The 14897-nt window shown below is 39.6% G+C and overlaps 1 protein-coding gene across 1 annotated transcript in view; it reads left to right on the forward strand.

Annotated features, from left to right (window-relative positions):
- Positions 1-450: 450 nt before the first annotated feature.
- Positions 451-14897, forward strand: part of CLPTM1L (CLPTM1-like) — a gene marked incomplete at its 5' end in the record, with an annotated part of 26793 nt that continues 12346 nt past the window's right edge. The window contains 7 exons of the mRNA XM_010132817.1: positions 451-551; positions 2425-2614; positions 3856-3998; positions 5636-5714; positions 10031-10148; positions 12768-12862; positions 14331-14415. Coding sequence (XP_010131119.1) covers positions 451-551; positions 2425-2614; positions 3856-3998; positions 5636-5714; positions 10031-10148; positions 12768-12862; positions 14331-14415 — 811 coding nt within the window. The remainder of the gene's footprint in view (positions 552-2424; positions 2615-3855; positions 3999-5635; positions 5715-10030; positions 10149-12767; positions 12863-14330; positions 14416-14897) is intronic.

A 14897-nucleotide genomic window follows, 5' to 3' on the forward strand; every position in this document is an offset into this window, starting at 1 on the left:
AGTGCCGCGGTTGCGGAGGGAGGCAGGAAAGGGGCAGCTCTGAGCGAGCTTCCCCGGCGTGGTGGGTAGCGGCCGAGGGTGAAGCCCAGGTAGGACGAAATGCCTTTTGGTTTTGGATCTCACGTATCTGTTGGCACATACGCTGAACAGAGCTGCCTTGCTAGAGACGCGGCTCAGCTTGCTTGGAAATCTTTGACTTCAAGAATAGGTCACCCTCTAAAAATGAATTCAGTGGCTGTGTAACAATATGTGTCTGCCCTCAGAAGCAGGGAAGGGATTGCTGAAACCTGTTTTAAACTGGTTTTGAGGACATTATTATCTCTCCCAATGTATATAACCATCACTGGGGCAATCAGTGAAGCTGAAATACAGATCTGTACTCTTAAGTGTGCTGATGCGTGAACTTAATATTCTGTACTCTGATTTCTCTGTGCTCTGTTTTGATTTCAGTTAAGCGTGTATACTACTACACGGTCAAGCATTGGTGCTGAAAGTAATGTAGATCTGGTTTTGAACGTGGAGGATTTTGATATCGAGTCCAAATTTGAAAGGTGGGTATCCAAACTATGAGTTCTTTAATTCTGAAGCATGTGTGCTAACTAGTAGTTACACATATGGAAGTATGTACGAAGCAAGGTAGACTATTTGTGGTAGTTCTGTTGAAAGAGAAGGGTGGTTGTTGTACTTACAATCCTTGTTTTGGTGTTAAAGCTGGTTTTGAACACTATACAGGCTATTCAGTTTGCAATTGTTTTTTTAAAGTAATTGCCATATTTGCCGTGTTAAAGGCAGGAAAGATGTTAGCCAGATTTCAGCCTTAGAGTTGAGGACAAAGTGCTGCTGTTAATAAAACCAGTATTTTTTTCTTTAATTAAAGATTCTCGGAATATTTAATCAATTAAGTACTGATAAAGTGCCTGCCTTGATGGAAATGGTGTGCTAGGTTCACCTAGCACTGAGGAATAGGTTCTTAGATAAGCTTTTCTTGAACTTAGAATGGTCTGGTAGCTGCGGGAAGCAAAGCTTGCAAAACAAAGCTGTACTAGTAAGTACAGAATGCTTGTTTCACCCCTGTACGTTCTGCAGATCTTGAATGCTGCCCTATGCCTGTCTGTTGTAATTTTCAGTTTCCACTCTAAACACGGATCTCACTAGCAGTGTTAGGTCAGCCGTGTACCTATGATGTGCTAAGTTTGGGTCAGAGTACAGTTTTTAGCCATACTGGCGAATGCTCTACAGAATTACTTTCTATTGTGAAATTTAAGTCAGAGTGCCTGGAAATGCTTGAGACTTTCTTCTGATAAAGTGAGTAGCAAGTCTGCTAGCTACGTGGTGTTCTGTGGCTTCAGACCCGGGATAGAACTTGGAAGTCAAACTGTGTTCTCTTTTCTTGTGTTTTAGCAACATGCATGTCTAAAACAGTTTTAGTGCTAATAATCATTAGGGTTTCGAGATCTTCTGAAGGGCTGTTGGTGCTAAGATGGAATAAGATTGTGCTCTTAGTCGAGTTTCTGAGTATAAGACTGCACTCTGTGTGTGTCTCTCTACAGTTAATATGATTAGAACTACTTCATGTTTGTTGCCTCACTTTTTTAGTTTCAAATAGTTACCTTATTCTTGACTCTGTTGTTGCTGAGTGTTCCAGGTTCTTTCACATGCTGCATTTTCTGTAATTAAAGAACGCATTGGTCTGCAGTTTAGGTCATATTAAACTTCATCTCTGAGAGTCTTGAAAATACAAGAACCGTTTTGCTGACACAGTCTGCTAAGGCACTGAAAGTATTCAGAGAAGAATAACCTGAGCAAACTTACAGGAATAGAGGAGGCATTTTGCAAGGCTGCAAGCAGGATGATTTCTTGGCTAACACCAGGGGAGTGACTTCGCAGTTTGGGGCTCCAGTCTAGAGCTCTGTGCTTGGCGTGTCATAGCCGAGAAGATACTTCATTAATGCAAAGCATTTGGCAAAACTTAGTGATTTTCTATTTAAACTTGTTATTGTGTATACAAGCTGGGATACGTACTCAGCTCACAGAAGGCTGTTTTCTACAAGTGCTGTGATTATTTTGGCCCCCTGTTGTTAGGGAAGAACAACACCACAACTGATGATGCAGTCCTTTGATTTCTAGGGTAATAAAGGATGAATTGTACAAAAAAGTGTCTTAAGATAATAGTAAAAACTTGGAAACATAAATATTATGATACATACCAGAGTATGTAAGTTGATCTCATCGAGCCATGGCTCATTAGGACATATTAGCCAGAACTAATTGTTGTGCGGCAGGCAACCCAAATGTTATCTTTTTTTTTTTAATGTCCCTAGCCTCTTCTTGCTTGTGTCCAGAACATCTTCAATGATCCTTATATGTAATAGCTAACTATTTCAACATGTGCTGTTCTTACAAAGTATTTATTTTGTATTTTAGGACAGTGAATGTCTCTGTACCAAAGAAAACCCGAAATAATGGCACATTATATGCGTATATATTTCTTCATCATGCTGGCATTTTGCCTTGGCATGACAGTAAGCAGGTGCACATAGTAAGCCCTCTGACCACCTACATGGTCCCTAAACCAGAAGAGATTAATTTGCTCACTGGAGAATCAGCCACGCAGGTAGGTGGATTTTCCATCTATAGATGAACAACTGCAAAAAGAGTAATTTCTTTTATAGACACTTCTAGAGTTAGCATCTGCTGCGCTTGCATCTTTACATTAATGTAGATACTAGAAAAAAAATCAACCCACCTTTTCTTGATTATTAGTATTAGTACACTAATAGTAGAGCACTCAGCACAGCAGAGGTGGAGCCTTCTATAACACATGCTGCTATTAAAACACTTCCCTAGTTAACATTAATTACTTCTTCAAGGATTCTTTGCTTTAGGCAGAAATACTGTATTGTTCTGTAACAGAACGATGCTGCTCTCTGTAGTGAATCGGACTCACATGAAATAATATGCTTTTGTTTTATAAAACAGGTATGAACTTGATTTTAACATTGGTGGGTGACCGATGTCAAATTGCTTTAGGACGCTTTTCCTTTAGGATGTTCTTACTTTCCACTTCAAGAGATTACGATGGTATCCCTTGACAAACACTATGATTGTTCACTGGGGTGGGAGGGATATGGAGTGTTATTTAATTAAATATTTGTAAATGGCTGTTGTGCCTCATATTGAGTGGAGCTTGAGAATTTCACTGTGTTCTCTGGCATCTGAAATACACTTGTAGCTAACAGAGCTGTTCCTGAATCCCGTCAGAATAGACTTGGAAATGAATTGAGGCTGGAGTCCAGCACTGTAAGTAAGAGCAGGTGGTGTGGATCCAAAGAAAAGCAAGTAGAATGAATGCCCTGGGGATAAGCATCTACTGAAAGCTCAGGTCCAGCTCAGGGAAAGCTAAGGGTTTCAGCCCTGCTTTACACAGCATTGGGAAGTTCAAAACAAACAGTCTGATCTTTCCAAAAATGAATATGATTGATCATCTACATCCTTTTGACTGTTTGGAATTAACTTCTGATTACTCTACAGTCCTTATTTCAAAATGATTTTTCCTGATTGCTATACTCATGCCTCAGGTATTAAGATTAATTAGCTGAATATTCATTCTTGAGGAACAAGGCTGTGAATGGTTACTGGAGTTTTGCAGTGTCAGATTGTGGTGGGCCTTTACAATCTGTTCTGTCGTATTTGAGCAAAATACTTGAGCTGGTCAAAATTAAGTTAAAGTGTTTTTTAAGTGGGCTTCTGTTTTGTGATATAATGAATGACTCCATGGTTTCTGTGTTGTCCTGTTGTTCTGTGTTCAAAATTCTGTGTTGTTTAGAAGTATGTATATATTGTATTCTTTTAAAGCAAATTGAAGCAGAAAAAGAGACCAGTGCGCTAGATGAACCCGTCTCTCACTGGAGGTCAAGATTAACCTTGAATATCATGGTTGAAGATTTTGTGTTTGATGGCTCATCCCTCCCTGCTGATGTTCACCGCTACATGAAGATGTAAGTCAGTGACTTAATTTTGCTAGATTGATTATTATAAGCTTACTGCACATTTCCTCAAAAATCCTCTCTGGCCTCCTTTAGTATTTTATGTTTAAATTGGTGCTTAGGAGACAAGAATAGATGCTCTTAATGCTTGTATTTTGGTAGTGGCAATTAGTAAGATACTCTGTACTAGAAAACCTTATTGGAGATGCCTTGTTCCTGGGCAGCTCGGAGTTTAGAATACTGTTTTGTTCAGAGTTATCATAGTAAGACAAAGCAGAACTGCAGAGACACAAGTAACGCTACAGCAGACTTCATACCCCTTTGTGCTCAAATCATACTTCTGGCCTTTGAAACAATTACTGTCCTTTGACCTTCCCAGTTACCCTTCATCTGCAAATGATCTGTACACACTGCAAGAGCTGAACAGGCACAGCTGATCTCCTGTGACACCTTTTTTCTCCCTTTATGATTGGCTTTAATTTACTCTGACAATGTGTGTTCCTACATTATGTCGTTTTCTCAAGAAAATACTAAAAAGCAGGGACAGGTTTTTAGGCCACTAAATGCAGGCAGTAGCTTCTGTTAACAGCTTGCTTAAATTACTTCCAGTGTTAACCATATAAATAGTGCTGTATTGGCATGTGCTGCTCTATGTTGATGCCTCTCTACAAGTATCCTGTTAAATCCAGAAGGAGCTGCTTAATCAGCAGACCCTGGTGTTCTGGGATAGCTTCCCAGAACTCCTAAGATAGGCCCTTTACAATAAGGGGTTGGACTGGGGTTGATGAAGGAGGATAATTTTTCTGGTCGTGTCTAGATACACATCAGTGCTGTTTCGTCAGTGCAAGAGCTTTCAGAATTTGTCTCCCTTGGGCATTAGGCTAAATACTTTTCTAAGGCACTGGCAAAGCAATTGCATAGAGGACATAACTTGCTAAATAACTTTCCAGTGGTTCAGTTTTGTAGAGGACTTAAAAGGTGGGATGTTTCTATTGGTTTCGTGCAGGTTTCATGCGGTAGGTGAGCTTCTGTGGAGGAGAAGGCAGAGGAGATTTCTGCTCCTTGTGTACTCCTCTCTCCAGTAGTAGGAGTAGTATCTTGCCTCTGCATGCATACCAGCCGTGACGCGCAGTCCCGTGCTAGCTAGGGCACCTGCTGTTGATGGCCTGATAGATGTCACTGGGGGTGCACAGGAGTGGAGGAGATGGTGGAGTTGTCATTGTTGCAGTAGGAGAGGGATACTCGAGACAAACGATACAAATTTATGGTAGTATACTTCAGCCAGTTTCTCTTCCACAAACTTTAATTCACTCCACCCTTGGTCATGCAGCAGCTTCAGCATCATCACAACCAATTTCATTTGTCCTTTTTATTTTTTTTTTGCTTATTCTATCTTTCTACAGAAAAGTAAAAACAAACTAAAAGAAGAAATACAACATGCCTAATTTTTTAAACAGCTATTATCTCAGTAAAAGATTCCAGGCTAGTGGCTGCTTTCTTCTGTGTGTTTAAAAGAAAAGGTGCCTGAAAAGATGGTGGGAAATACCTACATGGGTAGATCTGAAAGTGATGAATGACTGCTAATTTGAATAAAAGTAGTTCTCTTTTTAGATCACCACAGTCACAAATTCCATGTTTAAACATCCTAGGGTTCAGTTGGGGAAGACAGTGCATTACCTTCCAATATTATTTATTGATCAGCTAAGCAACAGAGTGAAAGATTTGATGGTGAGTAATAGAATACCTTTAATTACATTTAACATTTTTAACAGTGAACTTCAATGTTGTTTTAATTAAGATTTTGTCAAAGGTGTTTAGGTTGTTTGCTGTAATGAAAAAATATAAATTCACAGAAGGACTCTATCGTTGACTGTTTTAACTTAATGTGGTCAGGCTGTGGAGGCTGGATCTGGGTTTTGAGACTCCCCTCTGGCAGAAGCACTCACTTCTGTTCCACCAAAAGGTATTTGGAATCCATTGCCTCTGCCTTTTGGGTGGATCTGGAGGACATTACTGCCACACCAGCTGTGGTGGGAGCAATCTCATGAGCAATTTGACGCCCTAAACTGAAGAAATTGTGTTAGCATCCCAGAGTGGCTTCTGATGTCTTCTAGAGAAATGGACATACTGAACACAGCTGATACAGGAGCTACTCTCTTATCTCCAAAAAATTCACTCATTAAATTTTCTGGTAGTTCTCTCTATCGTGTTAGAGTAACTTGAACACCTGAAAGCTCGATGTTGTAGTACATCCAGTGATTTTTGTGCACTCAAGCAAACCATGACTTAGAAACTTTTCTATTGGAATTACAGAAGGTCAAGGTTGGGTGAGATTTCCAGAGGTTGCTAGTCCAGTGTCCCTGCTCAAATTAGGGTCACTGCAGCAGGTTGATCAGGACCTTCTTCAGTTGGATTTTGGATATATCCAAGGGTGGGGCTGCAGTAGCCTCGCTGGGCAAGCTTCTCCAGTGTTCAGTTGCCCCTGCAGTTAAAAAAACCAAGAAGGTTTTTTATATATTTAAATAGAATTTTCTGTATTCCATTTTTGCCCAACTCTTCTCTTGTGGGAAATTGTGCAGTTCCTTTACTACAAGTTACACATGGCAGTCCCCTGCAACTAAACCATGTTCCTCCTAGCAGCTCTTGGTTAAGACCTGCAGTTCTTTTTGATTCCACTGACTGGAATTTAACAATCGGAGTAACTGAGAACAAAAATCTTGGGGAATGTCTCGAAACTGTTAAATGAGTATGTCTGGATTCAGCATCTTCTAGATGTGAGACTTGGTAGATGTGAACTTCCCATAGACCCTCTAAATTGTCTTTCTAATTCATTAACTGTAGCTCAGACAATTAATTTTGTTACTTAGTTTTGGGGAGAACCTTTAAGAACTTGTATCCCCTCCACCTCAAGCTTGTTCAACAAAATAAATTCCTAGGCATTTGTTACAAATCTTGGTAGCAGATAGTTTTGTCCAGTACTTCTTTAGATAAACTTTTGTGATGTCTTTATCGGTGGTCATTGTCCTTTGTTTTAAGTTTCTTACCACAGCTCATTCAGTTCAGTACATTCATATGAGCTTCTAACCAGTTAAGTCATGTACCCTGTTTACAAATAAACTCAACATTCTCATGTTATTAATAACATTCCTGCAGTTGTCATGCATGTCATGGTTAATGCTGTTGAAATTCACTGTCACTCAAGATCCTGGGGAAGTGCTGCAAAGACTATTGCATTGAAACTAGCAAACTTCCCTGTCAGCACTGGCTTATGTGACTTCTCAGTAGTGACTTGCCAAACTGCATGCAAGCCCTGCAGAAAGAGTGATCTGATAGTGTGCGTGCTGAGAGATAATGAGGGGTAAGTGAAGGGAAGTCAGGGAAGAAGGTGAAGGAACAAGGGAAGGAGGTGATACAGCTTCTGTAAACAGGGGCACGATGCTGTCTATTTGGTATGCACAACCATAAGTCACAGAGCTGAAGATGTGTTTTCCTTGCTTGTGCCAGGCTGTGTAGGTTTTGAACTGACTATTATTCTGAGTCAGATGTAGGTCTTCTGTGGTAAGTCTTGTTGTCTAGAGGCTCTGTGTTCCTCAAGTTCTTAAATCTTCTTGTCAGTGCTGGGGGTTTGGGGATTGCACAGGATTCTGTTTTAAAAAAGAGAAGACTTTGAAATTCATACCACTGAACTTATTTGCTCTGTTTACACACAGTTTTGTAGTACTGGTAGAGTGCTAGACATAATACGTGATCTTCTGAGGCAGTACTACCAAAGTAGGTTTTATTGCAAAGGTTTGCTAACTTCCTAGTTTTCAAAGGCTTAGCAACCATCATGCTCAGATGGGTTATGAAGCAGCACCTGTGGACTTTATTTGCTCATTGAGAAAGAGTTAATTCTTTTAATCTTTATATCTTTATTTAATTTGTTTTTGATGTTGAAGAATTCCTATCTCTGGCTTGTACAGCAATCCAATTTTCTCCCTACGCCACCACTAACTCCACAGTAGTGCTTTGTCTTTGTGGAGTGCTCTTACTGCATGATACCCATGCAATTGCAAAAGTTTTGTTTCCGGTCTGCGCTGAACAGATAAAATTTGTTTTCCTTTCCTCCCAGAAATTTTGATGTTATCTTTGATAGACTGAGAAATTGGGATGAGAATGGATGGGTTACAGGCATCCTTTAAAAAGGAGAAGAAGCCTGGAAGATGTTTACGTAGCTTTTGGTAAACAGTAGTAGAATCTTGCCAGCATTTTCTACAGTCAGTTCTAACCATGCTGGTTTCACTTTGTTTTGTTTATTTTTCTTTTTTTCCAGATGGTTCAGAGATCCTTACGGCTCTTGTAGTTTCTCAAGCTTTTTCCCTCCTGTATTTATGAAACTACTTCAGTTTGCCTTTCTTTCCCTTGCATGCATGCACTGTCACTGAAAAGTTTATAGGGTCTTGGGAGGGCGGTGAGATTGAGAATTGTTTGTATTCATTGGAGGAGTAAATGGGAGTTATGTAATCCCCAGTTTGCACCTGACTGGTAACATGGAGAGGGTAAAACCGTCTGTAGCATGAAAATTGGAAGAAGCCGGTTCATCTCAGAAAGGTGTCAGCTAGCTAATTACTGTAGAAATGGATACAGTTCGAGGCAAGAGAAATAGATCTTGAACTGTTGCAATTCCGAGTGCCTGACTGTCTGTGGTCTTGACCTGTCCCTAAAGGTTTAGTACACACTGCATGAGCTTGTAGCTGTGAATTGTAACATCTGTGAGGACATTTTTATTCTTTGTTGTAAACTTACTTGAGAGACAGTCACCTATCATGCAGGAGGAGCTGAGGCAATTCAAGACTTTCTGGTTTTCCAGGTGGTTCTCATCGTAACTAAAGTGTAGATAATACAGCAGGATTAGCTGAACTTTATTTCTCTTGGAGCAGGAAGAAGATTTCTGTGACGCTCCGTATCCCAAGTTCTGTAGGCAGGGTAGGGTAGCTTGCTTTAGCTATGGTGTTTTCACCAATCTGAGCAAGCAGGATATCCGCCTCCCTACCATTTGTTTTGGTATGAATTGCTGTAACTTTAATTTCTCTCAAAACAAGCCTTAATTTGGTGACGGACTGTGGCCTTTGGGATACGTTTTTTCTTATTTATTAATCACAGAATTACTTTGGTTGGAAGAGTCCAACCATTAACCCAACACTGCCAGGTCATCTCTGACCCATGTCCTTCAGCACCACATCTACAGGTCTTTTAATCATGTCCAGGGATGGGGACTCCACCACCTCCCTGGGCAGTCTGTTCCAATGTTTCACAACCCTCTCTGTAAAGTTTTTCCTCATATCGAACCTAAACCTTTCCTGGTGCAACCTGAGGCCATTTTTTCTCATCCTATTGCTTGTGCTTGGGTGAAGAGACCGACCCTCACCTCACTACAACCTCCTTTCAGGTAGCTGTAGAGAGTGACGAGGTCTCCCCTCAGCCTCCTTTTCTCCAGGCTAAACAACCCCAGTTCCCTCAGCCAGTTCTCATAGGACTTGTGCCCTGGGCCCTTCACCAGCTTCGTTGCCCTTCTTTGGACACACTCCAGCACCTCAACATCCTTCGTCCAGTGAGGGGCCCAAACCTGGACACAGTATTCAAGGTGCAGCCTCCCCACTGCTGAGTACAGGGGGATATCTTCTAACTTAGTCTTAGCATATACATTCAGGGAAGAACTGTCAAAAGAGAGGGTTACCTTAAGCACGTTTTTCCCACTTGAGCTGACCCAGCAGAGAGAACTTCAGATGTCTCAGAGGCATTTGTATACACTAACAGTGAGGTTGCTATAAGAACCTGAACAGAACAAACCGCTAATTTAATATTTCTTGCAAAAAACCCAAAGCCTTCAAGCATAGTATAGAAGTCTAAGATCTTTTCCCCTTTCAAAAAACAAACTGACCTCTTAAAATGGTGTGATTAAATCATAGTATGATATAATTTTTATAACCTAAAATTTATTTATGGAAATAATTGTTGCAAGTTTTCTGCTATTAAAAATGAAACTGTATGTTTTTGGAATACAGGTTATAAATCGCTCAACAACAGAGCTACCTCTTACAGTGTCATATGACAAAATATCTCTTGGAAAACTCCGATTTTGGATCCACATGCAGGATGCTGTGTACTCCCTACAACAGTTTGGTATGTTTTCTTATCTGTAATGACTTTAGGCCAAAAAAACCCCAACCAATCCCTCAATTTTTTTCTTATAAGTACATAGATGACACTTAACCCTCTCCTTTTCTGGTTAGCTGGTGAAAAGATTTAATACTACAAATCTTACAGTGTTTTAACCTAAGGTAAAGATGGAAATAGAATGTTGACGTGGCAGAAAACAAGAATACAGAGGGAAATAAACCATTTTTAAAATAATTGTTATTTAGATAGTACTACTGTAAAAGCATAAGAAGCCAAAATAGAGGAGGGGTTTTTTGCCACAGGTTTCCTCTATCATCCATGTAACACAAAAGCTGGATCAGTGTTACATAAGCTTTGATACAAGCTATATTCAACTGGTCCCTATAGCCGTATTGCCTACAGTGAAATAGAGGCAGGCACAGCAAAGTCTTTGGGCTCAAGCTTATAGTGAATGAGGAATATGGGCTCTGACCATACTGCTTCTGACACTTCAGAACTGGCTGGCTCTCCCTTTGGCTCAGTTACAAATTTATAAGATAATTCAGATAAACTGGAGGCTTTACATGTGTGAAACTGTTAAATTCTGTGTTTCACTTAAAGTGGAGCAAGTGTATGCTTCCACTGTGGAGTTCATATGCTCTGTGTTGGTGACAGTATCGCCAAGCTTTTACGATCTTTAGATGTCTGTTCCACTGATGCATACCTTTGTGCATCTAATCATCACTCTCAAAAATCCACATCTTATTTTCAGGGTTCTCTTGCTGACTTAGTTATCCCTCACTAGACTGTGGTTGTCTTCTTTATGCGCAAGTACGGAAATGCATTGAAACTGAGCTGGTGTTGATGTATATGAATGTAGGATTCTTTCTGATCCTCTTTTTAAGATCAGTCTTTTGAACTTTTTTTCAGGCCACGAGATCATAAAAGCTTCTGTGCTGTGTTACGTTAATGATTCTTAAATCCTTCCCAGTTCGTTTTTTTAATGCAGATAAGTGCAATTAGTAGTGTTCTTTGTTCACCAAAATTTAATCAGTAAGAGTGAGGAGCTTTTGGTTGTTCACTCTCATCTCTGAAATAAAATTTTATGATGGACAACTTAACATTTAAGGCATTGATTCCTCTGGCGAAAAAAGTCTGTTCTGCTTCAGCACTAGTTTGAGAGTGTAGTATTGTGAGACACTGTACTTGTATACAGTGTAACTTAACTGAGAGTCTAGATGTTCTCCCTTTCTTTTGCAGCCTAAGCTTTTCTCATGTTTTGTTGAGGGAGGGAATTAGGTCATCCGAAGTAGAATCCAGGTGCTTCTCCTTAGCTCAGGCTAATGTATATCGAAGCTATGAGTATGTCTGCTTAAAATACCTATCTTGAAAGAATCAAGCGCTACTGCTTACTCAGAGTTTCTGTGGGGCATTTGACCACCATCCTTTCTACATAAATTTTTGTGAGCCTCCTCAAAATGGCATAATTGAAATTTTCAAATTCCATGTCTTGGCTTTCTTGTGATAGACAGGTAAATATCAAGACCTGTCATCCTAGGAGTACCTCCTCTGCCTGGGAAAAAGGCTTACCGAAGATGCTGCTTGTTCTCTATGTGCGTAGTGAAACGTGAGATTTGTAATTTTCCTTTTGGAATAAACTTACAAAACATCACCTTAGATCAGTTGCAAAATTCCAAAATCACTTGAAGATGAGTAAGTTCATATTCTTCTTGCTGTCACATGGGACAGCAGATATGACAAAATAAATTGTTCCTGACCTCGCCAGTGTCATCATTATAGCACCATTGCTATAAACGCAGCACTGTGTATTTTCTGAGAACAGCAGACTTCGATCACAGTGACTGGAACCTTCTGCTTCATGAAGAAACACTGGCTGAAGTAGTTCAAAGGGATGGTGTATCTTCTGGAAAACAGAATCCTTGATGCTGGCAAACATATTTATCATGGACAGGCTCTTAACTTTTTTTAAATTAATGGTTGGCCAGTATATAACAAGGTAACAACATTCCTCCTTTAGGAGATGTAATAAGACAGTAGAGAATATGTATTCAGCTTACAGATCATGCTTCCTGAAAAGTGCTTTGCTTTTTTCCCTTAATCAAAGAGAAGCTTCCAAGTTAGTTCTGCAAGAACCATCAAAGAGTTGATGTCCAATCCATGATCTGGGGTCTATACTGTTCATATATGGGCATGTTTCTCACTAACCTGTGTTGTCCTCTACAGCGTAGTCTTTTTCTCATTTCTCAGTTTTCAACATGAAGCTCACTTTTCTTATGAATCAAATAAAAGTTCAGAGGCCAAGGTGTAATCCTGTTTTCTTCCCACGCAGGCCAGAATGGCTCCATATGTCTTGCATTTGTGGCTCTGGTCTTCAACTTAGATTGTGGTTACACAAAATGTTAAAGGCACATCAGTCTGCTTGTAACTGATGGGTTTTGTTTAAGGCAAGCCAAATAACTCACCGAAATATGGGTAGACTTGAGTTTTACCTTTAAAGCTGCCATCATGTTTTGGATTTATGATTCCTAACAAAGCATGTGCAGGTGACATAAGATTGGACTCTTGCACTACAGCGATTAACTGTATGGTTGTACTTCTATAATTATTAATTCTTTCTCTTAGGGTTTTCAGAAAAGGATGCAGATGAAGTAAAAGGCATTTTTGTTGATACTAACCTGTACTTTCTGGCTTTGACATTCTTCGTAGCAGCATTCCATGTAAGTAGAGAATCTTTGCTTTTTAGGAATTGCAGCACATGAAATAAAAAAAGGGGGGGGGCAGTACTGCTGAATTTCAACTCTTTCATTTATTAAGAAGTGTTCTTGGAAATAGTAATTTCTGCATAGCAATGGAAGTGTTTTCTGGTACAGGTCAGCTGTATTTCCAATAGAGTTAATGTAAAAATCTCAAGACAGCAATTTGAGGCAACTAGATAGAAACCAACAGTCTGGAATGAAATATAAGATACTTAACTTCATTGTCACTTTTTTTAAGTTGTAGTTCAACCAAAACCCTAATATGCCTGTCCACACTGGTTCAGATTTTGACGAGCTGTCACAAGGTTTACCACTGGAGTGGCATAGCTGGGGCACCAGTTGTATAGTTTGAGTCTTTTGACTTCTAATCTCTGGAGAAATTTAGATCAACCAATTAAATTCCTTCCAAAAATTGTTACTTTAAAGTGCGGAGCTTAGGATTCTAGTTGTGGTTAGTTGTGTCTCTCTTTTAGCATAGCGTGTGTCTTGGTTTAAATATGAATCTTTGTTTTAATGAACAATCTTTTTTTTTTTACTTCATTATTCTACTGTGAACATCTTTCTCACCTACATTAGACTCAACACAATTCCCGTATTCTGGAAGAGATAAGAACTTTCTGGGCATGTTATATTTCCCTATACTTACATTACATACAATTAATTTGTTTGGAAAGCCTTAGACTTCCCAGTCATCTTCATTTACATTTTTCATTCTGTTTATCAGTTTGTAAGGTATCTGCAGACTGGAACTAGCTCTTCTGATACTTTTTGGGCATCAATTGCTCAAATTAAAAAAACAAAACAAAACTTCTTCATTAAAATTCACTGACCCAAGAATTTCTTGAGTCTTTTTTTTAAGACAGTGAATGCTTAAAGGAAATACTGAAAAATATACTGAAAAAAATACTCACTACAAATAAAGTCGATGCTAAAATGTCCCTGAAGTTGAAGTCAACTTCTTAGTGATGAAATGGAGAGGAAACCTGACTTGCTGTATTGTACGATTCTTTTAAAAGGCTTTGGTACTATCCAAACCTAATTTGGCTATCAATCCAATACAAAGCACTTTGAATCTAATTTAGTGTAGCTTTTCCTGGTCTGCCAAGGTGAGCAATTCCTCAGGGTCCTCATTCCTCATTCTCTGCCATGTTACCCTGTATTGGGTCTCTAACTTTCTTTACAGGAGACTACATTGTAGCAGCATTGTACTAGAAGCAGTATTTGGAATTCACCCTGTCATTTTGCACTGCTTTTAGGGCTTGGGCTTCTAAAACAGTGCTTTCTTTTCAGCTTTGAATTGCAGTACTTATTTTTTATTTCTCAAGCTTCTAAAACAGGTTTTTCTTGAATTCCATCTTAAACAGTTCAGCTGCCAGTCTCTAATTAGTGCGCGTTTCAAGCAAATGAGTATCTTTCTTGCTATTCGCAGCTTCTCTTTGATTTCCTTGCATTCAAAAATGACATCAGTTTTTGGAAGAAAAAGAGGAGCATGATTGGGATGTCTATAAAAGCAGGTATGGGCCAAAATGTGAAGTGTTGTGTGTAACATGTACTTTGTGTGTTTTCAGGTTTACTCTGAGTTCACACTTTGTAAATTCACCAAGATAGCAAAATGAGATGGTTTTGTGTGTGAAGAGACAACAGCTAACAGGCTGGTTCTACCTTTGTTAGTGTTTGCTCAAGTATCACTTGCATTTAAGCACTTGTGTCACTTCCAAGGTTTGACTGTCTTGCAATTGAGAAGAGAGAATTAGTTTTACATTGTCAGTTACCATATTCCCTTGCTGAAGGAACAGAAAAAATCCCATGAGTAGAGAGAATGTGCTGTCATGGGTAATGCTGCCCTGTCTGTGAGTCCCGTGTCTTCCTTCCTGGAGCTATGGGTTCCAACATATTTGTGGTGGGAAAACACTGTAGTGTAACACTGTTGTTCGATATGGGCTTTGATGTAAACAGGAGCAGTAGAAGTTCCTGGGGTGGGGAGGGCAGGGGAAGA

Source organism: Buceros rhinoceros, unplaced genomic scaffold (genome assembly GCF_000710305.1).
Source record: "Buceros rhinoceros silvestris isolate BGI_N320 unplaced genomic scaffold, ASM71030v1 scaffold8203, whole genome shotgun sequence".
NCBI classification, from domain to species: Eukaryota; Metazoa; Chordata; class Aves; order Bucerotiformes; family Bucerotidae; genus Buceros; species Buceros rhinoceros.